Raw genomic sequence first — 27,154 nt, 5'->3', positions numbered from 1 at the left:
AGTGGCACAACATTAGCCACCCTCCAATCCGCAGGAACTGATCCCGAATCTATCGAACTCTGGAAAATAATCACCAACGCATCCATGATTTCTCGAGCCACCTCCTTCAGTACCCTGGGATGTAGACCATCAGGCCCCGGGGACTTATCAACCTTCAGACCTAACAGTCTCTCCAACACCAATTCCTGGCAAATATAAATTCCCTTAAGTTCAGGTCCTTCAGCCACTGTTACCTCAGGGAGATTGCTTGTGTCTTCCCCAGTGAACACAGATCTGGAGTACCAATTCAATTCTTCTGCCATTTCTTTGTTCCCCGTAATATATTCCTATTTCTGTCTTCAAGGGCCCAATTTTAGTCTTAACCATTTTTTTGCCTTTCACATACTTAAAAAAAACTTTTACTATCCTCCTTTATATTATTGGCCAGTTTACCTTCGTACCTCATTTTTTCTCTGCGTTATTTCCTTCTTAGTAATCCTCTGTTGTTCTTTAAAAGCTTCCCAGTCCTCCGCTTTCCCACTTATCTTTGCTATGTTATACTTTTTCTCTTTTAACATTATATGTTTTTTAACTTCCCTCATCACCCACGGCCACCCATGCCTCCTCCTGGGATCTTTCTTCCTTTTTGGAATGAACTGATCCTGCACCTTCTGCATTATACACAGAAATATCTGCCATTGTTGGTCCACTGTCAGCCCTGCTAAGGTATTGCACCATTGAACTTTGGCCAGCTCCTCCCTCATTTATACGTTCCCTTTATTCAACAGAAATATTGTCACTTCTGATTGTACCCTCTCCCTCTCAAATTGCAGTTTGAAGCTTATTGTTTTATGGTCACTACTTCCTAATGGCTGCTTCACTTCGAGGTCCCTGACCAATTCTGGTTCATTGCACAATACGAGATCCAGAATTGCCTTCTCCCTGGTCGGCTCCAGCACCAGCTGTTCTAAGAATCCATCTCTGAGGCACTCCACAAAGTCTCTTTCTTGAGGTCCAATACCATCCTGATTCTCCCAGTCTACCTGCATGTTGAAATCCCCCATAACAACTGTAGTAACATCTTTGCGACAGGCCAATTTCAGCTCCTGATTCAACTTACACCCTACATTCATACTACTGTTTGGGGGCCTGTAGATAACTCCCAAGAGGGTCTTTTTACCCTTAGAATTTCTCAGCTCTATCCACACTGACTCTACATCCCCTGATTCTAGGTCCCCCCGCGCAAGGGACTGAATATCATCCCTTACCAACAAGGCCACCCCACCCCCTCTGCCCGTCAGTCTGTCTTTACGATAGCACGTGTAGCCTTGAATATTCATTTCCCAGGCCCTGTCCACTTGAAGCCACATCTCAGTTATCCCCACAATATCGTATCTGCCAATTTCCAAAAGAGCCTCAAGCTCATCCATCTTATTTCTAATGCTTCGTACATTCATATATAGTATTCTTAATTTGTTACTGCCCTCACCCTTCCTATCAATCCCTATTTCACTCATGATCCCTTTCTGAGTTTTCTGCTTCATTGATACAGCTGTCTTTCTTGACTTCCCTTGTTCTAACTTCCCCTCCAATTTCCTTCTTAAACATCCAGTTTGTCCCCCCCCCCCCCCCTCCGCTACTTTGTTTAAACATAGCTGTGTTGCAGCAGCAAACCTGCTGCCAGAATGCTGGAAGGATGTGGAAGCTTTGGAAAGGGTTCAGAGGAGAATTATTAGGATGTTGCCTGGTATGGTAGGAATGTCTAATGAGGAAAGGCTGAGGGAACTGAGGCTGTTTTCATTGGAGAGAAGAAGGTGACTTAATAGAGACGTATAAGATAATCAGTGAGTTAGATAGGGTGGACAGTGAGAACCTTTTTCCTTGGATGGTGATGGCTAACATGAGGGGAGATAGCTTTAAATTGAGCGGTGATAGATTTAGGACAGATATTAGGGATAGTTTCTTCACTCAGTAATAGGGGTGTGGAACAGCCTGCCTGTAACAGTTGCCGACTCACTGAAGTTAAAGGCATTTAAATGGGCATTGGACTTACATACGGATAATAATGGAATGGTGCAAGTTAGATGGGCATCAGATTATTTTCACAGGTCAGCGCACCATGGAGGGCTGAAGGGCCTGTACTGCGCTGTAACGTCCTATGTCATATTTTAAGAGTCCATTATGAAGGATGAGATAGTGGAGTACTTGGAAGTACATGGTAAAATAAGGCTCAGTCAGCACAACTTAATCAAGGGGAGGTCTTTGAGGAGGTAATCAGCAAGTTAGAGAAAGGAGGGTCAGTGGATGTGATGTATTTGGATTTCCAGAAGGTCTTTGCCAAGGTGCTGCACATGAGGCTGTGAAATAAGATAAGCCCTTGGTGTTAGGGATAATGGAAAGAGGATTGGCTGACTGGCAGAAGGCCGAGAGTATGGATAAAGGAGTCTTTAACAGGATGGCAGCTGGTGACTAGTGGGGTTCCATAGGAGTCAGTGTTGGGACCACAACTACTCACGTTATATATTAACGATCTGAACAAAGGAAATGTGGACATTTTGTTAAGTGTGTAAATGATACACAGGCAGGCAAAGGACAGGTAGCATTGAGGAAGCAGGGAGGCTGCAGAAGGACTGGATAAGAAAGTGAGCAAAGAAGTGGCAGATGGAATACAATGAGGGAAAATTGAAGTCATGCATTTTGGTAGGAAGAATAGAGAGACTTTTCCAAATGATGGCTTTGGAAATCTGAAGCACAAAGGGACTTGGGATTATTAGTTCACATTCTCTGAAGGTGAACATGCAAGTTCGGTTTGCAGTGAGGAAGATAAAGGTAATATTAGCATTATTTCCAGACAAGAGCAGAGATGCATTACTACCGCTGTATTAGGCTCTGGTCAGACCACACTTAGAATATTACGGGCCCTGTATCGAAGGATGCACTGGAATTGGAGGGGGCCCAAAGGAAGTTCACAGGAATGATCCCAGGGACAAAGGGCTTGTCGTATACGGAGCGTTGAGGACTCTGGGTCTGTACTTGGAGCTGAGAAGGGTGGGGGGGATAATCTGATTGAAACCTATGGAATACTGACAGGTCTACATCGAGTGGACGTGGAAATGTTTCCACTGGTAGGAGGGAGAGACTAGGACCCAAGTGCTCAGCCTGAGGGTGAAGGGACAACCCATTCGACCTGAGAAGGGGAGGGATTTCTATGGCCAGAGGCTGAAGAGTCTGTGGAACTCATTGCCACAGAGGGCTGTGGGGGCCAAATCATTGAATGTATTTAAGACAGAGATAGATAGGTTCCTGATTGGTAAGGGGATCAAAGGTTACAGGGAGGGAAGTAGGAGAATCGGAGTTGAGAAATATTTTAGCCATGATTGAATGGCAGGCGCAGACTCAGTGGGCCAAATAGCCTAATTCTGCTCCTATATCTTACGGGTCTACGTATAGCAGATGGACTGCAGCGTTCAAGAAGGCAGCTCACCCCCACCTTCTGAAGGGGCAACTAGGGACGGGTAACGAATGCTGGGCCCAGCCAGTGACAACCATATGCCATGAAATTGACGAAATGAACAAGGATAAAAAATAACCTCAAAGAACTGCAGACACTGGAAATTAGAAACAAAAGCAGAAACTCAGCAGGTCTGACAGCATCTGTGGAGAGAAAGCAGGGTTAACTGTTAAGAGTTCAGTGACCATTCTTCAGAATTCAATGAATGCGAAAGTTGTGTTTTGTAAAATGTGGACAGCACACTCCTCGAACTTTTGGTCCTGGTGTTTACAGAACAGACAAATCAATTCATCAGAAAATAACTTTATCAATGCATCCATCACTAACCATTCGAAAAGCACAGGACTGAGAGCCTTGACACTACAGCACACACAACAGTTTAAAAGCAAAGCAATCCACCTGGGGAAAATGAGCAGTGCACCGACATCCAGAAATACACATTGCTGCAAACAGCAAAGTTAAAAGAATCCCACATTTAAATACAAAAGTAGCACCATATTTGTATCTATTACAATGTAAACATTTTAAAAAATGGTCAAGTATAATCATAATTTCATATTTTTACTTGGGAACGGATAAAGTTTGTTGCACTGACACCCTGTGTTTGAGACATGACCCGGATGTATTGTTGTACAATGGGTACGGGAGCAATGCAGAGACACGAACACTATTACTGCCAATACCCCCTTCCTCCGAGGCCAGGAGTGGAGGTAGCTCCACAAAGCCAGTGACCCCCTCAACCCCAGCTCTAGCAGTGTGGCTAATCAGAGATTCCAGGATTTCAAACTGGGTCAATCATTAACAGCAGCACCTTGCCAGAAGAACTCCTTCCCCTGCCTGACCAAACATTAGTTGAGTGCCAATTAACTGCAGAGGCTGGGTAACTAAAACAGTCAAAGCCCAGGGGGTGAGAGCAGCTCTCTCTGGGACATCTTTTATCAAGGCATTAATAAGCAAAGGTGAGGCAATGAAGTTTGTGTAGACATCCAGTACAATCTCACTAACTGCTACAGCAGGAACACAATAGCCTCTTGCTCTTGTTCCCAGGCTTGCTACATCACTAAAGCTACAGGCATGAAGTGTTGGTCAAAGCAGATTGTGAAGTGGCAGGTTTTGAATGAAAAGCTGTGTGTGTGTGCACCGTGTGCAGAGGTGTGGACGGGGGTGGGGGGAATGTTTCCACTACTTCAGAGACCCACTGCACATCACATATTCTCGACCATAGGGTCACAGTTAAAAGGGGTTGTCTGGAACTGACAACCGGAAGCGGCAGAGACAAACCACTATAAATGCCGGAGGAAACATCACAGAAAGTTCACAGGAGGCTCCCAAGCACTGAGGATGTCACCTAGACAGGGGACGAAACGTCTGCAACACAAATTCCCAGCTCGGCGAACAGAACCACAACAAGGGGCAATCATTTCGGATAATGAGGAGTAACATCTTCAATCTTTGGAATGCTCTTCCCCAGATGATTGTGGATGCTCAGTGATACAGTATACTCAAGGAGGACATAGATGAGAGTTTTCAGGAAAATAAAGAAAATTAGGGATTGGGTGGGAAAATGAAATACTAGGAGAAGGTTTGAGAGAGGCCAAACAGACCCCTCCTGCTCCTATCTTATTTGTGTTCTTACTGTTTCCTGACAGCAGTCCCTGAGTTTCACTCATTCACCAGGTGGTTGAACCATCTTCCAAAAGCCAGACATTGCTTAGCATTGGTGTGTTCAGATTTGAACAGCTACTGCATCAGTTCGACAAGAAAGGCCAAACCCATTGTCAGGAGGTATCCACATTCGCACCCCAGCTAAATCAAAACTCCTTACTGACCAATAACAGCCTACTGTCAAAAAGTGTGGTGATGGAAGAGCACAGCCGGTCTCGCAGCACCCAAGGAGCAGGAGAGTCGACGTTTTGAGCATAAACTTCTACCCCTCAGTGAAACTGCTACATAATTAACAAGTGCAAATTTCCATTTAAACAGGTTTTCAAAAATAAGACAAACTAACCACAGACATGGTATCTTTTATAAAAGGCAATTTTCAATGTTTTTCCTCAATGTTCATTTTAAACCACACTACCCATTTGCAAGTTCGATGAAAGGTTACATAACCACTGACACAACCCGATATCTTGTGGTAGTTTTGTAGTACTTTACTGGGTGACTGACTGAGAAATCTGGGAAAATTATCTGTGAACACAAATCCCAGTTGCACCATGGTGCTTGGGAAATTTAAATTTAATTGAATAAATAAAGCCAACACTACAAACTAGTCTCCGTAATAGTGACCAAAGCAACTGGGTGTTATACAACCCCTCATTAATGTTCTTCAGGAAAGGAAATCTGGTCTGCATGTGACTCCAGACCCACAGCTAAGGATTGACCCTAACTGTCCGCTGAGAAGACACTCAAGTTGAAGATGACAGCACTCCACCATTGGAAACTAAAATGGGAACTAAATGCTCATCATTTGAATCTAATCAGATGCCCAACGCCGGGGGAGGGGTATGGGAGTATATTGGTCCACTCTCCAACTCCCACCACTTTGTTGTTTAAAGACTGTCCATCTGCAGTGGTGTCTGTAGCTCGTATTGCCAACTTGCTCGCTTGACTGCTTCAAGTGAAATTGTGACTGTAGTTCGGCAGTCACTCAGGAACAGCAGAAACACATGAACCAGTATGAGACACATACCGAGCGAGAACCTCAGTTGCAAAGAACATGACAAATGAAAAAAATTTCATTTCCTCAAAACCTCATTAGCCCATCACTGCATTGTTTAGTAGTGATTAAAAGTTAAGCTCCTACAGGTTTTTGGTGGAGTGGAGGAGATTTGAATTTGCCTGTCACCAGTGACTAACAATACAATTCCACACATCAGTACTCTGCAATCATTTGAAGCATTCACATTACTGAGAACTAGCTTTAGCAGCGGTGGGACTTGCTAGCAAATGTAAATACAAAAGACATTGAAGAGTTTATTTTTTAAACATGATAAAAGAGTAGTAATCTAATTCTGAAAGTTCCTGTGTTTTGGGGTTAACAAATGTTGCCTTTTTTTAACAACCATCTTTCCAGTGGTAATAATTTGCTGTTTTTGAGTTCCAGACAAGTCCAAACACCTGCTCAGAATTTTTCCAGCAAACAATATATTAAAATGTCATTGTAACATTCATATAAAAGCTCCCTTCCTGTAGGTTGCAGGATAAAAGGATAATTATTGAAGATCCTTGGTGCTTTGAGATTTCATTTCCGTTATAGCAACGCCCTCAACTACTTGACATTGACCGAGTTGTAAACATGTTTGGGGATAAGATTCTCATTGGAATAGATATCAACAAACCCTGACACCCGTCCCCAGGTGAAATTATTCCACTGACAATAAATTGTCAAAAAATGCAGAGTATGATCTGTTATTTCACGATATTATTGTCGATTTCCAGTCTGCGTTGGGCTGGAGATGCTGCCTTGACCTTTACACCATGCACCCTCTTTCCCTGCGCTGAGGGAACTGGGGTATGGAAGTAGGATTCCACAAACGACAGAGGGTCATCCCTGGCCGTTATTAGATTCAGCGACTGGAAAACAAAGAAAAAATAAACCACGTGCAGAGTTCCATTCCCGAATACATCTTTCACACAATACAAAGTAGCCATGTTGGCCCATCAAGCCCATTCTATCCCTCATACCATCATCTTTGGCTCAAGGCCACTTTTTCAAAAGGTTCCTCAAATCTGGATTCCCACAATGTCCAAACCTTAAATGATTTGAGCTGTGAATATATTCAGCAACTAGAGATTGAGCTGGGGTGGGGGTGTGCGTGTAATAGAATCACAGAGTCAAACAGTACAGAAGAGGCCTTTCAGCTCATCAAGTCTGCACCAACAAAGATTACTCTAAATCTCCACTCGCTCCACTTTCCCACACTAGATCCAAAGCCTTGAATGACACTAACTGCTCAGCCAAGATTATGAGACTACCCACCCAGGCAGTGCGGTCCAGAGACCCAACATGCCCTGGGTGAAAAATAATTTTGAAATTCCCTCGAGACCACTGGCCTTTTACTTTAAAAATTATGCCCCTTCATTCAATATTCTTAATCAACATGGTTAGGAATGTTATGACCCACCTCTGGAGCAGGTGGGACTGGTATCTGGTCTCCAAGCTCAAAGTTAGGGACAAGAGCTCTCTGCCCCTTTGTATTTGATCTTCCAATAAAGGGGAAGAGCTGCCTCTTATCCACCCTGTCTATGCCCTACATTATTTTATACACCACAATCTCAGCCTTCCCTGCTCGAAAGAAAACAACCTGAGCTTATCCAGCCTCTCTCCATCGCTGGAGCTCCATCCCCAGCAACATCCTGGTGAATCGCCCATTCTGCCAAGGACATGCAGATCCTGGGCCTCCTCCATCACTAAACCTTAATCACCTGACACCTGGAGGAAGAACGCCTCATATTCAGCCTTGGGACCCACCCACCACACCGGTTTAATATGGATTTCACCAGTTTCCCCATTTCTCCATCCCCCACCCTATCCCAGTCCCAAGCCTCCAACTCAGGACTGCCCTCCTAACCAGTACATTACCTTTCCCATCTATCCGCTCTCCGACCCCCTTCTCCAACCTATCACCTTCTCCCCCACCTTCATCAACCTGCCGCACTCTCAGCTACCTTGCTCCCAAGCCCACCCCTGCTCCTCGGATACTGCCTGACCTGCTCCTCGGATACTGCCTGACCTGCTCCTCGATGTTGCCTGACCTGCTCCTCGATGTTGCCTGACCTGCTGTGCTTTTCCAGCACCACTCTCTCGGCTCTGGTCTCCAGCATCTGCAGCCCTCACTTTCTCCACACTGAAAAGGCTGGCAGCTCTGGGTTTAGACTGGTTAACATGTTTTGATGGTTCATATTGCAGGTTGTTAAAGGAGTTGGAGTGGATGTAGCCAAAGATTTTCCTTAATCTCCCAATTGTGCCTGAATATGTGGGAAAGGCCAGAGGACTGAAGAGTGGCAAATAGGAACAGGCAATAGATGCTGGCATTGCCAGTGACACCTAGCTTCCAGCAGTGAATTAAAACACTTGAAAGGGTGAAAACAAAATCCTAGCAACAACAGGCCAATGACTCTCAGCCAGGAGGGAGGTTTTGGGTTTGGGGGGAGTTCAGATTTTGGAATTCAATCCTGTCTTGTGACCAGAGTTATTAGGACAGAACAGATGGCTTGAAGGAGCAACAGCAAGTTACATTTAGATAGTACCTTATCCATAATAAAACATCTCAAGGTGTTTCACCAGAGTGTTGTTTAACAACATTTAACATTTAAGGTGCAAGAAGCGATATTACAGCAGGGGATATAAAGGTTGATCAAAGAGGTAGGTTTTAAGATGTGCCAAAGGGAGGAGTGAAACGTGGAAAAGCAGAGACTGTTCAGAAGAGACTCCCAGAATGTGGAGCCCAGGCAGCAATGGCAGAACGATTAAAATCAGGAATGCTCAAGTGGTCAAAATCAGATGAGCAGAATGTTCCCGGAGGCACTGAAACAGGAATAGGCCAATCAGTCCCTCAACCCTGCTCCACCATTTAATATGGTCATGGCCTGAACTCCACTTTCTTGCTTCCTCCTCATAACCCTTTAACCCATCAGTACCAAAAAAAAATCTCTCTCCTCAAATCTACTCAATGTGCCAGCATCCACCACACTCTGGGGGAATAAATTGCACAGATCATGACTCTTTGAGAGACATGGTTACTCCCCTTCACGCCCCCCCCCATCACCCCATCTGTTTTTTTAACTCTATTCCCATTTATCATTCTAACTTGCCCCACACAAGTAAATACCCTCTCTATGTCTAATCTGTCAATCCCCTTTAGCATTGTACATCCCTCAATTGGATCTCCATTTTTCTAAACTCCAGCATATCGGCCTAAATTGTTCAATTTCCCTCCCTAAAACAAACCCCTCACCTCTGGAATCAATCGAGAACCTTAGGATGAAGGTGAGACCACACAGAGAGATTTGATGAGTGGGAATTTTAAAACCACGTTTTTGCCAGCACCATTGAGCAGTAAGCAACAGAGGAACAGGACAGTTTCAGATGATGTGAAGTTTACTGAGGTTGAAATGTGGAAGAGCAGCCAGTAGAATATCAGAAAAGTTGGGCCCAGAGGCAGTCTCTGTCGAGACAAAAGTAGAGTCAACTTCTCCGGTCAATGACCTTTTTGTGACAAGTCCCAGGCTCCCATATAGACCAGGGCTTCGGCAGCTGATAAGCTGAGATGGGCTGAATTCAGTCAATGTTACAGAGCTGGAGTTAGACAGGCCTAACATTGAGGGCGAGTTTGATAAAAATCAACAAAGGACTGAAAAAAAATTAAGAAACAAAACAGAATGAGAGAGTGAACTAGCTAGAAATATAACATCAGAAAGTTTCTCAATCTATAAAATGCAGAAGAGATTAACAAAGGTAAATATGGATGCTGAGGTGGAGGGGAGACATGAACATCGCAAAGATGGAAATGCAGAAATGGTATTTCAATTCTTCATCTTCACAAAATACAAAAGAAATACAAAAGCTAAGAAGGGGCTAATCAGAGTGAGGCACTTAAAGTAGCTCCTCTCAGTACAGGAAGTGCACAGAAGTGAATGGTCTCAAACATTTCCAAGAACCTGATCCTTACGATCTGATAGCCTTCATCCTAAGCTTTTGAAAGGAGGTGGTGCAGACAAAGAGGATCCACTAGTTAACAGTTTCCAAAGTTCTCTAAATTCCATCATGATCCCAGTGAATAGGAAGGATGAAAATATAATACCTACGGTGAAGACAGACAGGAGAGTGGTAACAGCCTGACAACAATCTTCAGGAAATGCTAGCATGGATTATTAAAGGGGAGTGTAACAGGTCAGTTAGAAAACTGCATTAAGGCTGGGCTGAATCAACATGGCTTCCTGAAAAGGAACTCAGGGCTTCTGACAAATAGGTCATTGAGCTGAAATGTTAATTCAATCTCTCTCCACAAAAGCTGCCAGACCTGTCAAGATTCCTCAGCACGTTGTTTTTACTTTTATCTAAAACAGTTGAAAAGATCCACCAAAACACCAGATGAAGAAGCAATTTGCATTCCACCATTGAACAGAAAACTGCAGTTTCCATATTCGCCGTGGATCAAACAGCTGAGGATTTGCAGTTTCTGTAAATTTCAGGAAAACTTGCTTCCTTGTTGCAGACTGGACAACATTAAACATTACAAACTCTGTTCTCCTCCAAAGTCTTACCTCCTCGTGGAGTTTGATGGCGACAGGTGGCTGTGGAAGTGACTCTGGTTTGTTGCAATGGTCTTCTCGAGATGTCCGAGTGGGCACAGGGGAGTAAATCTGCCATGCTGGTGAGGAGTTCACAGCATCTCCACTCAGCGCTGGCACCGAGACACTGCCCATTAAAAGCTGACCACTGGGCAGCAGCTTCAGGTTCTGGAGGTTGAGCTGCATAAGGCCATTGTTGGGAACGGAGTTGCCAGTCGACTGCTGAGCAACAAGAGGGTGGCAAAGTACTGGCATTACCATCTGATAGGGCAGACTGACCGATCCCATGTGTCCTGGCGAGATGGTGATACCACTGTGGTTTGGATTAGTGGCAAGTAACAAATTCAATTCGTTCATCCCTGTCAAATCAGAGATGGACAGAAAATAAAAGTTACAGTTAAACAACATTTCAGTGTGTTCAACAAAAGGCTTATAAAACCAAGGCTTATTAAACATGGGAAAGACAAAAAGAACAATGTATGAGTGAGAGTGAGCAAACATATCCCGAGAAAGTAGGAAATAGTCCATTTTGGCAAGAAGGATAAAAAAAAGAAATATCTTTTCTAAACAGCAAAAGATATCAGAGCTCAGAGGTGCAGAGGGATCGAGCACATGAATCACAAAAGGTTAATACACGGGTACACGGAGTAATCAGGAAAGCCACCTGTATCTTTACCAGACTAAGCACTGGAATGGGCAGATTGCTTCCTGAGGAAGGGTTGGGAAGACAAGGCTTGTAACTGAGTTTGAGAAGACCAAGAAGAGATTGGTTTGAATCATACCATCTCCTGACGTGATCTTAATGGTAGAATGTGGAGAGGGTATTTCATCTTATAGGAAAATGTAGAACTACAGTCACTTTCTTATTACTGATTTACATCAACCCCTCCCTCACTTGGTTCCTAAATATTTCCAGGAGATTGTGTATCTGTTAATTTGGGGGAAGCCTACAGGCGATTTCTGCACCACCAGCCTCTATCTGCTCTGCCTGGTACCTACCCGGGCTCCTGTCCGATCCTTAATCGTGGTGTCGCCACCTCACTAACCTGTGGACAGACCCACAATGCCTTTAACAAGGGAATGCCAGGATTTTGACCCAGTGATCCTGAAGGAATGGCAATATATTCCCAAGTCAGGATAGTGAATATCTTGGAGGGGAATTTGCAGGAGTTGGTGTTCCCATATGTTTGCTGCCCTTGTCCGGCTAGATGGAAGTGGATTTAGAAGGTTATGATTTCCACTGGGTTTTTGGGGGTGGGTTCATAATGAAAAGTAAAAGGGGAACCTGCACCCCAAACTTTTCCACAGACTCACTGGCCCTCTCTGGTCAGGCAGACAACAATCAATCCATTCATACACACCATCCCTCAGTTAACACCAATAAAGGTTCCATTTCATGGTGCCCTTCACCCAGTTTGTACTTCCCGAACTGTTTAATGATTGGAAACACTGGAATTGAGAAGCTTTCAGATTGTTCTGGAGACTGAACTTCATTAATATCCTACAAAGAAAGACAACACCTCCCACAAAGCAGAGGCTGAACGGAATTGTTAAAAACTCACCCAAGGATTGGGCCGATCCACAGCTCTGGCTCCTTTCAGCCAAACCACTCTGGGCATTGAGCACAAAAGAAGCTGGTGGGAGATTTCCAGAGATCGTCGGGGGCTAAGAGAGACAACACCAATTATCCAGTATCACCGAGAAATGGTACACTCCTCCTCACCCGTCCCCACTGCCCTCAATGTTCATATTCTCACAGAGACTTAGATAGAGAGGCAGAACGCTGCTCAGTTTGATGTGATTTGGTAAAATTTATTATGAGGTAGAATAGTTAGTTGTGAAGAGCACATAAGGAGCTGGCGAAGGGACATTGATCAGTTCGGTGAGTAGACAATAATTTGGCAGATGAAGCAGATGTGAGAAAATATGAACTTGTCCACTCTGGCAAGAAGAATAGAAAAGCAGCAAATGGTTGAAAAGGAGAAAGTCGAAGGTGCAGAGGGATCTAGGTGGCCTGTCATATAAGGCTGTGTGCAGGTGCAGCAGGTGATTAGGAAGGGAAGTGGAATATTGTTGCTAACTACAAGGGGAATATAATTTAAAAGTTTAAAGGCTTTAGTCCAGCTATAATTGCTTCATTTAAATAGGCACTGGTGAGAGCACAAAGAATCACAGAATCCCTACAGTGCAGATAGAGACCATTCGGCCCGTTGGGTGTGCACCAACCCTCTGAAGATTATCCCACTTCCCCACCCTGTAAACCTGCATTTCCCATGTCCAATCCACCTAGCCTGGCACAGTTTTAATCTCGGTAAGAAGTGACATAGATGCATTGGAAGCAGCACAAAGAACCTTCATTGGACTGGTTCCTGGGGCGAAAGGGCTCTCTCATGGGGAAAGGTTGGTTCTGTATCCATTGGAGTTTAGAAAAATGAGAGATGATCTTATTGAAATATTAAAGATCTGGAGGACACTTTACAGAGAGTGTTTCCTCTTGTGGGAGAAACTTAACCTCAGGACAAATTAAAAGTCACACATTTAAAACAAAGGAGTGTCATTTGATAAAGTCCCACATAGGAGGTTAGTGAGCAAATTTAGGGCACAAAGTATTGGGGGCAAAATACTGACTTGGATTGAAAATTGGCTGGCTGACAGGAAGCAAAGAGTAGTGATAAACGGCTCCCTTTCGGAATGGCAGGCGGTGACCAGCAGGATACCACAAGGTTCCGTGCTGGGACCGCAGCTGTTTACAATATATGTCAATGATATAGATGAAGGTATTAAAAGTAATATTAGCAAATTTGCTGATGACACAAAGCTGGGTGGCAGGGTGAAATGTGAGGAGGATGTTAGGAGATTACAGGGTGACCTGGACAGGTTAGGTGAGTGGACAGATGCATGGCAGATGCAGTTTAATGTGGATAAATGTATGGTTATCCACTTTGGTGGCAAGAACAGGAAGGCAAATTACGATCTAAATGGAGTCAATTTAGGTAAAGGGGGAGTACAATGAGATCTAGGTGTTCTTGTACATCAGTCAATGAAAGCAAGCATGCAGGTACAGCAGGTAGTGAAGAACGCTAATGGCATGCTGGCCTTCATAACAAGAGGCATTGAGTATAGAAGCAAAGAGGTCCTTCCTATGTGTCAGGTATGACTCCAAACACTGAAGAGTTTGCCCCCCCGATACCCATTGATTCCAGTTTTGCCAGGGCTCCTTGATGCCACACTTGGTCGAATGCATCGAATGATGTCAGGGACTGTCCCTCTCCCCTCCCCTCTGGAATCCAGCTCTTTTGTCCATGTTTGACCCAAGGCTGTAATGAGGTCAGGAGCTGGGTGGCCCTGGGGGGGGAACCCAAACTGGGCGTCACTGAGCAGGTTATTGCTGAGCAGGTGCTGCTTGATAGCTCTGTTACTGACACTGTCCATCACATCAAAGGAAGTGAAAGAGGAAATTGTAAAGGCAGTATCAGTTATCCTTCAATCATCCCCCAACTGACAGGGAGGGAGGGAGGGAGGGAGGGAGGAGAGTTTCCTGTAACCAGGGTAAGATCCTTGGTACATGTTTAATATTCTTTAATTGAGACACAGTAAATGGAAATACGTTAATTTAGAGGTAAGTCATGGCAGGATAGCTCAATCCAGTGGAATACTCCTCCAGTGCCTGGAGAGAAGTCAAGGACATTGCCAGGGTCCAGGGTGTACACATGTGCAGGAAGTGTATCCAGCTGGAGTTCCTGGAGCTCAAGTCTCTCTGGCTGAGATCATCGTGAAGAGCACAGACAGTGAGGTGGTCCCAGAGTAACAGGAGGAAAGGGAGCACAGGCAGAAAGAGAGTACATGACAGATATAAACACCAGGCAGGTGAGGCAGGACTCTCCTTGGGCCAGCTCTCTCTCTATGCTGAGAGAAAGTTTCTCGGGGAGGAGAGAGAATGTATCCCTGGCACCAGAAGGACCGGTGCTGATTAGCAATTACAAACCAGCTCACCGAAAGTCAGGAGGGCAAAATGCTGCAGTCTATTATAAAGGATACTTTAAAAAATACCAAGTGAATTACAGAGTCGAAACAGATTTCTGAAAGGGAACATCGTGTTTGACAAAAATAGAGTCATAGAGATGTACAGCATAGAAACAGACCCTTCGGTCCAACCGGTCCATGCCGACCAGATATCCCAACCCAATCTAGTCCCACCTGCCAGCACCCGGCCCATATCCCTCCAAACCCTTCCTATTCCAATGCCTCTAAAATGTTGTAATTGTACCAGCCTCCCCCACTCCCTCTGGCAGCTCATTCCATACACGTACCACCCTCTGTGTGAAAAAGTTGCCCCGTGGGTCTCTTTTATTTCTTTCCCCTCGCACCCTAAACCTATGCCCTCTAGTTCAGGATTCCCCGACCCCAGGGAAAAGACTTTGCCTATTTACCCTATCCAATCCCCTCATAATTTTGCAAACCTCTATAAGGTCACCCCTCAGCCTCCAACGTTCCAAGGAAAACATCCCCAGCCTGTTCAGCCTCTCCCTGTAGCTCAAATCCTCCAATCCTGGCAATATCCTTGTAAATCTTTTCTGAACCCTTTCAAGTTTCACAACATCTTTCCGATAGGAAGGAAACCAGAATTGCACACAATATTCCAACAGTGGCCCAACCAATGTCCTGTACAGGCACAACATGACCTCCCAACTCCTGTACTCAATACTCTGACCAATAAAAGAAAGCATACCAAATGCCTTCTTCACTATCCTATCTACCTGCGACTCCACTTTCAAGGAGCTATGAACCTGCACTCCAAGGTCTCTTTGTTCAGCAACACTCCCTAGGACCTTACCATTAAGTGTATAAGTCCTGCTAAGATTTGCTTTCCCAAAACGCAGCACCTCGCATTTATCTGAATTAAACTTCTCAACCCATTGGCCCATCTGGTCCAGATCCTGTTGTAATCTGAGGAAAACCCTCTTCGCTTTGGTGTCAACTGCAAACTTACTAACTGTTCCTCTTATGCTCACATCTAAATAATTTATGTGAATGACAAAAAGTAGAGGGCCCAGCACCGATCCTTGTGGCACTCCACTGGTCACAGGCCTCCAGTCTGAAAAACAACCCTCCACCACCACCCTCTGTCATCTACCTTTGGGCCAGTTCTGTATCCAAATGGCTAGTTCTCCCTGTATTCCATGAGATCTAACCTTACTAATCTTACGATGCTGTAAGACAGGATTTGAGGAGCATACGTTGGGAGCATAGGCTGTCAGGGAAGGATGTGGTGGAAATGTGGGACTTTTTCAAGGAGCAGATACGACGTGTCCTTGATATGTATGTACCGATCAGGCAGGAAAGAAATGGTCGTGTGAGGGAGCCTTGGTTGACGAGGGAGGTTGAATGTCTAGTAAAGAGGAAGAAGGAGGCTTACATAAGGTTGAGGAAACAAGGTTCAGACAGAGCAGTGGAGGGATACAGGATAGCCAGAAGGGACCTGAAGAAAGGGATTAGGAGAGCTAAGAGAGGGCATGAAAAATCCCTGGCGGATAGGATCAAGGATAACCCCAAGGCATTCTATGCGTATGTGAGAAACCTGAGAATGACGAGAACGAGGGTAGGTCCGATCAAGGACAGTGGTGGGAGACTGTGTATTGAGTCGGAAGAGATAGGAGAGGTCTTGAACAAGTACTTCTCTTCAGTATTTACGAACGAGAGGGACCGTATTGTTGAAGAGGAGAGTGTGAAACGGACTGATAAGCTAGAAGAGATACCTGTTAGGAAGGAAGATGTGTTGGACATTTTGAACAACTTGAGGATAGACAAGTCCCCCGGGCCTGACGGGATATATCCTAGGATTATGTGGGAAGCAAGAGAGGAAATTGCAGTACCGTTGGCAATGATCTTCTCGTCTTCACTGGCAACTGGGGTGGTACCAGGGGACTGGAGAGTAGCGAATGTTGTGCCCCTGTTCAAAAAAGGGAATAGGGATAACCCCGGGAATTACAGGCCAGTTAGTCTTACTTCTGTGGTAGGCAAAGTAATGGAGAGGGTACTGAGGGATAGGATTTACGAGTATCTTGAAAAACACTGCTTGATTAGGGACAGCCAGCACGGATTTGTGAAGGGCAGGTCTTGCCTTACAAGTCTTATTGAATTCTTCGAGGAGGTGACCAAGCATGTGGATGAGGGTAGAGCAGTGGATGTAGTGTACATGGATTTTAGTAAGGCATTTGATAAGGTTCCCCATAGTAGGCTTATGCGGAAAGTCAGGAGGCATGGGATAGAGGGAAATTTGGCCAATTGGATAGAAAGCTGGCTAACCGGTCGAAGTCAGAGAGTGGTGGTAGATGGTAAATATTCAGCATGGAGTCCAGTTACAAGTGGAGTTCCGCAGGGATCAGTTCTGGGTCCTCTGCTGTTTGTAATTTTTATTAATGACTTAGATGAGGGAGTCGAAGGGTGGGTCAGTAAATTTGCAGATGATACAAAGATAGGTGGAGTTGTGGACAGTGAGGAGGGCTGCTGTCGGCTGCAGAGGGACTTAGATATGATGCAGAGCTGGGCTGAGGAGTGGCAGATGGAGTTCAACCCTGCCAAGTGTGAGGTTGTCCATTTTGGAAGAACAAATAAGAATGCGGAATACAGGGTTAATGGTAGGGTTCTCGGTCAGGTGGAGGAACAGAGGGATCTTGGGGTCTATGTACATAGATCTTTGAAGGTTGCCACTCAGGTGGATAGAGTTTGTAAGAAGGCCTATGGAGTATTATCGTTCATTAGCAGAGGGATTGAATTCAAGAGTCGTGAGGTGATGTTGCAGCTGTACAGGACTTTGGTTAGGCCACATTTGGAGTACTGTGTGCAGTTCTGGTCGCCTCACTTTAGGAAAGATGTGGAAGCTTTGGAGAGGGTGCAGAGAAGATTTACCAGGATGTTGCCTGGAATGGAGAGTAGGTCGTACGAGGATAGGTTGAGAGTTCTCGGCCTTTTCTCGTTGGAACGGCGAAGGATGAGGGGTGACTTGATAGAGGTTTATAAGATGATCAGAGGAATAGATAGAGTAGACAGTCAGAAACTTTTTCCCCGGGTACAACAGAGTGTTACAAGGGGACATAAATTTAAGGTGAAGGGTGGAAGGTATAGGGGAGATGTCAGGGGTGGGTTCTTTACCCAGAGAGTGGTGGGGGCATGGAATGCGCTGCCCGAGGGAGTGGTAGAGTCAGATTCATTGGCGACCTTTAAGCGGCATTTGGATAGGTACATGGATGGGTGCTTAATCTAGGATAGAAGTTCGGCACAACATCGTGGGCCGAAGGGCCTGTTCTGTGCTGTATTGTTCTATGTTCTATGTTCTATGTTCTATGTTCTAATCAGTCTCCCATGGGGAATCTTGTTGAACGCCTTACTGAAGTCCATATAGATCACATCTAATGCTCTGCCCTCATCAATCTTCTTTGTTACTTCTTCAAAAAACTCAATCAAGTTTGTGAGACATGATTTCCCATGCACAGCCATGTTAACTATCCCGAATCACTCCTTGCCTTTCCAAATACTGGAGTTTTCTAAGGACATAATCAGTAGAACTAGATCAGGGAAAACCAGTAGGTGTGGTGTGTCTGGATTTTCTGAAAGCATTTGGAAAACACTATGTAGGGGATAATTTCACAGTTTGCAATCATACAGAACTTAGAAGAATTGTAAACTATGAAGAGGACAGTGTAAAACTCACTAAAAGACATTCACATGTTGGTGGACTGGGCACGGTTGGCAGATATGGCTCTATATAGGGAAATGAGAAGTAATTTGGTTGGAAAAACATTGAAAAATATTGAAAGACAACACCACATGAGGGTACAATTCTAAAGTGGGTATAGGAACAGACAGAGCTGGGCATATCTTTGCACAGCTCATTGAAGGTGGCAGGACAAGGGAAAAGAAAAGTTAATAAAGCACACAGTATGTCGGCTTTATTTACAGAAGCAAAGAGCATAAGAACAAGGAGGTGATATTGAACTTGTACAAGACACTTGTTAGACCCCAGCTGGAGTACGGTGTACACTTCGAGGTGGCACCTTATCGGAATGAAGAAGTGATTTACAGCATAGTTCCAGGGGATGGGACACGGCATTGCTGAGGGGAGTTTGCAGAAATTGGGACTGTTCTCCTGAAGTGGCAGCAGAGAGGAGATTTGACAGAAATTTTCACACTCAAGGGACATCTGGACAAAACAGATAAAGAGAAACTGTTCATAGTCACAAAGGGATGGAAAATGGGAGGAGACAGATTTCAACTGATTTTCAAATCATGCAAGGGTGATGTGAGAAACAGTGATTCTTAACTCAGTGACTAGTGAGGGTGTGGAATGCATTGCCTGGCAGGTTCAAGTTAGGCATGGGGGTGAGGGGGGGGGTGGGTGGGAGGCGTGATTGAGTGGTTATTTAGACAGTAGTAACGTGCAGCATCAGGAAAAGGCAGGAGACTGGCACTATGTTAAAATGCTCAGAGAGCCACAATGGTCATGATGGGCTGAATGGCAAACTGCATCAAAAAAACTGTGTGACAACCTACCTCCTGATTAGAGTCTTTCATGAGAGGTCTTGTGACTGATAAATCGATAGGCCCCTTTGTGACTGTTATAATAGAGCTCTGCCCATCAGCGTTGCCCAGGTCTGACTGACAGCTCTGACTCTGGCCCCCTCTCGAGGGGTCAGTGGTCCCCAGACTCTCATCGATGGCTTGAGCTGGGTGGGAGGCAGCAGGGACAGCAGTCTGGTCAGGAGTCCTGGCACAATTCCTCAGTGGATCTGGCTGCTGGGAAAATACAAATACTGAATGAAATCAGATCCCATCAAGTCTGCACTGACCCTCTGAAAAGCATCCCACTTAAACCCACTACTCTACCCTATCCCAGTAACCTCATTAACTATGGCCAATCCACCTAACCTGCACACCTTCGGACTGAGAGAAGAAACCCATGCAGACATGGGGAGAACGTACAAGTTCCACACAGAGTGTCGCCCAGGTTCTTGATGCTGAGAGACAGCTCTGCTGACTATTGAGCCAACCTTGCCGTTTGGAAGAGTGGTACTGGTGCTGGTGATGGTGGGAGAGTTAGGGAATCTCAAGAAACCTATAAAATTCTAACAGAACTAGACTGGATAAATGCAGGAAGGATGTTCCCAGCGACCAGGGGAGTTCAGAACCAGGGGTTACGATCTAAAGATATGGGGTAGGTCATTTAGAACTGAGCTGAAGAGAAATGTCTTTACTGAGAGGGGACTCTGAGGAACTCTGTCACAGAAAGTGGTTGAGACCAAACTAATGAATGATTTCAAGAAAGAGTTAGACATCATTTGTAAAGGTCTGAAAGGATCAGAGGGTGTGAGTAGAAAGGGGCAACAGGGGACGGAGTTGGGTGATCAGCCAGGATCATACTGAATGGTGGAGCAGGCTCCAAGGGCTGATTTCTGCTTCTATTTTTTATATTTCTATGGAGACCCCTGGGCAGGGTAGTGCTCCACCAGCAATGACCTCCTCTCTTGCTGGTAACAACAGTCCTGCACTACGTCACTTTTAGTAACTTCCTTCCTGCTTTGGCGAGCATGGTTCACCTGAAGTCCTGGCTGCAGTTTAACACTGGGTACGAGTGGGGAGTCGATGGCCTAATGGCTTTCATCATTTATATAAATGATTTGGATGTGAAGATAGGAGGTATAGTTAGTAAGTTTGCAGATGACACCATAATTGGAGGTGTAGTGGACAGCGAAGAAGGTTACCTCAGATTACAACAGGATCTCGATCAGATGGGCCAATGGGCTGAGCAGATGGAGTTTAGATAATATGAGGTGCTGCATTTTAGAAAAGCAAATCAAGGCAGGACTTATATAAGTAATAGTAAGGTCCAGGGGAACGTTGCCGAATTATAAAGACCTTGGAGTGCATGTTCACAGCTCCTTGAAAGTGGAGTCGCAGGTAGATAGGATAGTGAAGAAGGTGTTTGTTATGGTTTCCTTTATTGGTCAGAGTATTGAGTACAGGAGTTGGGAGGTCATGTTGTGGCTATACAGGACATCGGTTAAGCCACTGTTGGAATATTGTGTGGCCCTACTATAGGAAGTATGTTGCGAACCTTGAAAGGATTCAGAAAAGATTTACAAGAATGTTGCCAGGGTTGGAGGATTTGAGCTACAGGGAGAGGCTGAATAAGCTGGGGCTGTTTTCCCTGGAGCGTCAAAGACTGAGGGGTGACCTTATAGAGGTTTATGAAATCATGAGGGACATGAATAGGGTAAATACTCAAAGCCTTTTCCCTGGGATGGGAGAGTCCAGAACTAGAGGGCATAGGTTTAGGGTGAGAGGGGAAAGTTATAAAAGGCAACTAAGGGGCAACTTTTTCACACAGAGGGTGGTACGTGTATGGAATGAACTGACAGAGGAAGTGGTGGAGGCTGGTACAATTGCAACATTTAAAAGGCATCTGGATGGGTATATGAATAAGAAGGGTTTAGAGGGATATAGGCCAAGTGCTGGCAAATGGGACTAGATCAGTTTAGGATATCTGGTCAGCATGGACGAGTTGGATCGAAGAGTCTGTTTACATGCTGTACACCTCTATGACTCTATGGTATGATTCCCGGACTGTTACTCCAGAGACCCAGGTAATGTTCCAGGGACTTGGGTTTGAATCTCACATGGCAGATGTGGAATTTGAATTTGATAAAAGTCTGGAAATGATAGTCCAAAGATGATTGTGAGACCATTGTCAATTGTCAGAAAAACCCGTGTGTTTCACTAATGTCCTTTAGGGAAGGAAACTGCCATCCTTACCTGGTTTGGCCTACATGTGACTCCAGACCCACAGCAATGGGGTTGACTATTAAAACTGCCCTCTGGGTAATTAGGGATGGGCAATAAATGCTGGCGATGCTCTCATCCAGTGAATGAATTTAAACAATGAGGGAGAGAGAAAAAAAAAATCGCTGAACTGCAACAACTCCCATAATTGTGCACCAGGAGTCTTGGCCCCACCCAATCTGACACCCATCAAACACCCACCCTGACACCCACCAAACACCCACCCTGACACCCACCAAACACCCACCCTGACACCCACCAAACACCCACCCCGACACCCACCAAACACCCACCCCGACACCCACCAAACACCCACCCCGACACCCACCAAACACCCACCAAACACCCACCCTGACACCCACCAAACACCCACCCTGTCACCTACCCAACACCCACCCTGACACCCATCAAACACCCACCCTGACACCCATCAAACACCCACCCGTCACCTACCCAACACCCACCCTGTCCCCTACCCAACACCCACCCTGACACTCACCAAACACATACCTTGTCCATTGATGATAAACACATTGAAGGCTGACTTCCAGAGGCATGTTCAAGGCAAGAGAGAATTTTCCCTCTTTTAGTCTCTGGTCCATCATCTTTCCAAGGTTTAGGAGGTAGCAGACACTGGTCAACAGGACTACGTTTCTTGGAGTGTCTGGTTGATGAGCCAGTCTCGCTGTCCCTGGTTACGAATGAAGAAATCTCTTTGTGTTGCTGGGTTTGAGAGTCACTGGGTCCAGGCGTGGAGTCACTGTTTCTGTACAGCATGAACATAGGGGCAGCTGACAGACTCTGCAACAACACAACTGGCTGGTTCTTGAGAAGGTAAGAGCAGCCTTCATCAGTGCCATACACAGGGGTTATCTGGCCCACCGCACCATTAGACAGGCAGACTGGTAGTGACAATTCAGTCTGGGGAAGCGAGGCGCCATTCGGTGTCAGAGTTTTCACATCACAGCTGGCTGAACCAGCCGTGCCAGTCACCAGCAGTGGGTACGATGTCAAAGGAATGGATCGGAGTTGTCCATCGTCTTGTTTTCGGTCAGATTCTGAATTTCTAAAGACAAAAAAGAAAACTTTTCTCTTTAAGCAAGAATAACTGTGAGTATCTGGAACATCATCAACTCCATCCCTGTCCCAGCAAACGACTGCTGTAACCCTCACTCACCCAAGGCACCTCCAGACCTCATTATTCCAGTACTCTCTGACTGCTCTCCCATCTACAATCAGTTTCCTCTCACTCACCAAGTCCTGTTTCCATCACTCTGTACTCACTGTTCTTGAGTCATGCTTCGGCACTGCCACATTTGGATAATCCTCAGTTTTATTTTCAAATCTCTCCTTCGCCCCACCCTCCCCCCGCCCACCAACCTTCTCAGGAACCACACTCCCTGCATGATATTGGGAACCTCTGCAGTTCCAGCCTCTGACAATCTCACATCTGTGCCCCACTATGAGCGCCCGTGTGTACAGCTCTCCGGGCTCCAATCTGTGGAATGTCCTCTGCAGACCTCCAACTTGTTACTCTCCTTTCAAATGCTCTTAACACTCACCTTGTCCAACCTCATGGACACCAGTCCTGACATCTCCTAATTTTGGTTCAGTCTCTTTTTCGGTTCATTCTTGGAAGAATCAACTATGTCAAAGGTGCTCAAAACATTCTAGCTTAAATTAACTTTCCCCATCAATCTCGTACAGGGTCACAGAGATGTACAGCATGGAAACAGACCCTTTGGTCCAACTTGGTAAAAACAATGACTGCAGATGCTGGAAACCAGAGTCTAGATTAGAGTGGTGCTGGAAAAGTACAGTAGATCAGGTAGCATCGGAGGAGCAGGAAAATCGACGTTTCGGGCAAAAGCCCTTCATCAGGAGGAGCCCATTCTGATGAAGGGCTTTTGCCCGAAACATTGATTTTCCTGCTCCTCGGATGCTGTCTGACCTGCTGTGCTTTTCCAGCACTACTCTAATCTAGACTGGTCCAACTTGTCCATGCTGACCAGATATCCTAAATTAATCTAGTCGCATTTGCACTTGGCCCATATCCCTCTAAACCCTTCCTATTCATATACCCAGCCAGATAGCTTTTAAATGTTGTAATGAACCAGCCTCCACCACTTCCTCTGGCAGTTCATTCCATACACGTACCACCCTCTGCATGAAAACGTTGGACCCCAGGTCCATTTTAAATATTTTCTCTCTCACCCTTTAGTTCTGGACTCCCCCATCCCAGGGAAAAGACCTTATCTATGTACCCTCTCCATGCCCCTCATAATTTTACAGAATGCTGCTCAAAGTCCAAGGGCCAACATTAAGACAGTGAACTCAGTCTAAAACGCTGGGGGGAGTTAACACCGCAGTCGGAAGCAAGTCCCACAAATACTCACTTCATTTCTTGTTCAGACTGCAACCTGCAAGTAGCTGCTAGGTGCACCATCTCACTGGAGTACTCTTGCCCTTCAGTGGTTCTCACTGTAGGCAGAACAAAAGGAACAAAGTTAAAATGATCACAGACAAAACTGAAAAAGGCAAATTCAAAACGAGGAGTTTTGTTCTGGCGTGAGAATTCCACATTCCACCCACTCGATATACAGCCTCAAAGTCCTTTCAAAAGGAACAGAACTTGCTTCATTGAAGAGAGAATGATTGGAATGACATTAGATTAATTGGCTCAAAGATAAGAAATGTCTTTCCATTTTCCCGTTACTAGCCATCATGTCTCTTTAAATTATTTTACCAGGCCACCAACATTGCCACATTTTCTTTTGCTCAGCTTTTCTCCAGTTCTGTACTTACGTCAAATACAGTTAGCCAGCAAATGTGGTCGGAGGGGTGTGAAAATTCACACAGTTACTGTAATTTAGGACTGGGGCACTTAGTCATACAGCACAGATCCAACCTGTATGTGCCAACCCCAATCCCAAACTAAGCTAGTCCCACCTGTGTGGCCCATATCCCTCCAAACATTTCTTATTCATGTACTTCCCCAAATGTCTTTTAAATGTAACCATATCCTCCCCCAATACTTTCTCTGGAAGTTTACTCTCCATACAAACCATCCTGTGTAAGAAAGTTGCCCCTCATGTCTTTTTTAAATCTTTCTTCTCTTAAAAAATACCTCCTGGTCTTGAAATCCCCAGTTCCCCTGGTGTTGTGAGATTTTTAACTTTGTATACCCCAGTCCAACACTGGTGTCTCCAAATGCAGGAAGTGTGTGCAACTGCAGCTCCTGTCAGACTGTATGGGTCAACTGGAATGGCACTTGGACATACTCACAGCATGCATCACAGACAAGAGTGACAGAGACATGTCCCAACCAAGGTTCAGGCAGGTAGACAGGTGACTGCTGGAAGGTGCAGTCAGTCAGTGCAGGAGTCCACTGTGGCTATGCCTCTCTCTGACAACTACATTGTTTGGAGATTGTTGAGGGGTGGGGGGGGTGTTTTGTCAGTCGAGGATAGTGACAGTAGCAGTCCCACAGTTGGCTCAGTTATACAGCAGGGAGGGTCAAAGTGCAGTAGGCCAGCAGCAAAAGGGACGCTATAGTCAGGGGTACAGGTGGGTGTTTCTGTGGCTGCAAAAGAGACTCCAGGAGGGTGTCGGGATCAAGGATGTCCGAGTTGGTGCAGGACATTCTCAAAAGAGAGGTCAAGCAGCCAGAATTCATGGTTGAGGTACTAATGCCATGGTGGGTAAGAGTGACAAAGTTTACAAAGGGAGTTAGGTAGGACGTTAGGCAGGACTCTTGAGGGTTATGTCAGGATTATAGTCTTACAGAAGGTCCCTGGGCCCGAAACATTAACTCTAATTTCTCTCTACAGATGCTGCCTGACCTGGTAGCTTTTCCAGCAATTTGTTTTTGTTTCTGATTTTCAGCATCCAAAGTTCTTTGGCTTTTCTTGTGATCTTAGGATTACTCCCTGTTCCATGTGTCAATGAGGCAAGGAATAGGTTAAATACATGGGTAAAGAACTGCTGTGGGGCCGGGCTGGATGGCTGCAGTTATGTGGATCATTGGGATGACGTCTGGGGCAGGTGCGATCTGTACATAAAAAAACCAAGTTACACTTAAACTGGAGAGGCACAAATATCCTGACAGGGAGACTTGCTACTGCCACTCAGGAGAAGTTAAATGAGCGTGGGCGTGGTGGGTCGTCAGGAACTAGAGCAGTAAGTCAGCAAATAAAGTGACTGAGGAAGAGTCAGGGATTAAGGCCAGTAAAGCTGAGAGGAAGACTGATAGGGAGAGGTTACTGAACACGGTGGGACTGGTGGTCTGAAGTATATTTGTTTTAATGCGAGGAGTGTGACAGCTCATGCAGAGGAACTTACAGCTTGGATTAATATAATATGGTCGTGATTACAGAGTCCTGGCAGAGAGGGGACAAGACTGCAGCTTAACATCGAAGATTTAGAAGTTTCAGGTGAAAAACGGGCGTGTTTAGTGCGTGTGTCTCAGAGATATTCTCTGAAATGTTTGGGAAGTTGGTGTCCTGTTGCCCCAGTGTAAAGGAGGTCACATCAAGGGCAACGGACACGTGTGTGGAAGTACAGGTCAATCTGTGATGGATGTGGAAGGATCCTTTGGGGCCTTGGATGGAGGTGAGGGGAGGAGGGAAGACGTGGGCGAAGGTTTTGCAATTCCTGCAATGGCAGGGGAAAGTGCGGGAGTGGAGGGTGGGTTGGTGGGGGCTGGGTGGACCTAGTAAGGGAGTTGTAGAGAGAATGGTCTCTCCAGAACGCAGATAGGGATGGGGAGGGAAATACATCCCTGGTGGTGGGGTCCGTTTGTAGGTGGCGGATATGGCAGAGGATGATGTGACGTATCCAGAGGTTGGTGGGGTGGATAGCCAGTCAAGGTGGCATATGACATGCTAGTCTTCATCAGTCAGAGCACTGAGAATACAAACTGGCAAGTCATGTTGCAGATGTACAGAACTTTACCGAGGCCACATTTGGAATATTGTGTACAGTTCCAGTCACCATATTACCAGAAGGATATGGAGGCATTGCAGAGGATACAGAACCAGTTTACCAGAACGTTGTCTGGTTTAATGTAGAACATTAGTGCAGGACAGGCCCTTCGACCCTCAATGCTGTGCCGACCTGTGGAACCAATCTGAAGCCCATCTAACCTACACTATTACATTTTCATCTGCACGTCTATCCAATGACCATTTAAATGCCCTTAAGGTTGGCGAGTCTACTCCTGTTGCAGGCAGGGCATTCCACACCCCTACTACTGAGTAAAGAAACTACCTCTGACACCTGTCCTAAATCTATCACCCCTCAATTTAAAGCTATGTCCCCTCGTGCTAGCCATCACCATCTGAGGGAAAAGGCTCGCACTGTTCACACTATCTAACCCTCTGATTATCAATCAATCACAATTAGGTCACCTCTCAACCTTCTTCTCTCCAACGAAAACAGGTCTCAAGTCCCTCAGCCTTTGCTCATAAGACCTTCCCTCCATACCAGGCAACATCCGACTAAATCTCCTCTGAAGCCTTTCCAAAGCTTCCA

At 45.5% G+C, this 27,154-nt stretch overlaps 1 protein-coding gene across 1 annotated transcript in view; it reads right to left on the bottom strand.

Annotated features, from left to right (window-relative positions):
* Positions 1-3,807: 3,807 nt before the first annotated feature.
* Positions 3,808-27,154, bottom strand: part of LOC140458286 (transcription factor E2F7-like) — a 55,880-nt gene continuing 32,533 nt past the window's right edge. Inside the window, exons 9-14 of the mRNA XM_072552689.1 lie at positions 24,019-24,103; positions 22,133-22,688; positions 19,337-19,579; positions 12,349-12,451; positions 10,760-11,145; positions 3,808-7,066 (exon numbers count right to left, since the gene is read on the bottom strand). Coding sequence (XP_072408790.1) covers positions 6,902-7,066; positions 10,760-11,145; positions 12,349-12,451; positions 19,337-19,579; positions 22,133-22,688; positions 24,019-24,103 — 1,538 coding nt within the window. The 3' untranslated portion in view covers positions 3,808-6,901. The remainder of the gene's footprint in view (positions 7,067-10,759; positions 11,146-12,348; positions 12,452-19,336; positions 19,580-22,132; positions 22,689-24,018; positions 24,104-27,154) is intronic.

This window comes from Chiloscyllium punctatum, chromosome 32, assembly GCF_047496795.1.
Source record: "Chiloscyllium punctatum isolate Juve2018m chromosome 32, sChiPun1.3, whole genome shotgun sequence".
Lineage (NCBI taxonomy): Eukaryota > Metazoa > Chordata > Chondrichthyes > Orectolobiformes > Hemiscylliidae > Chiloscyllium > Chiloscyllium punctatum.
Note: the sequence above shows the minus strand (reverse complement) of the source record. Positions and strands in the feature narration are given on the sequence as shown.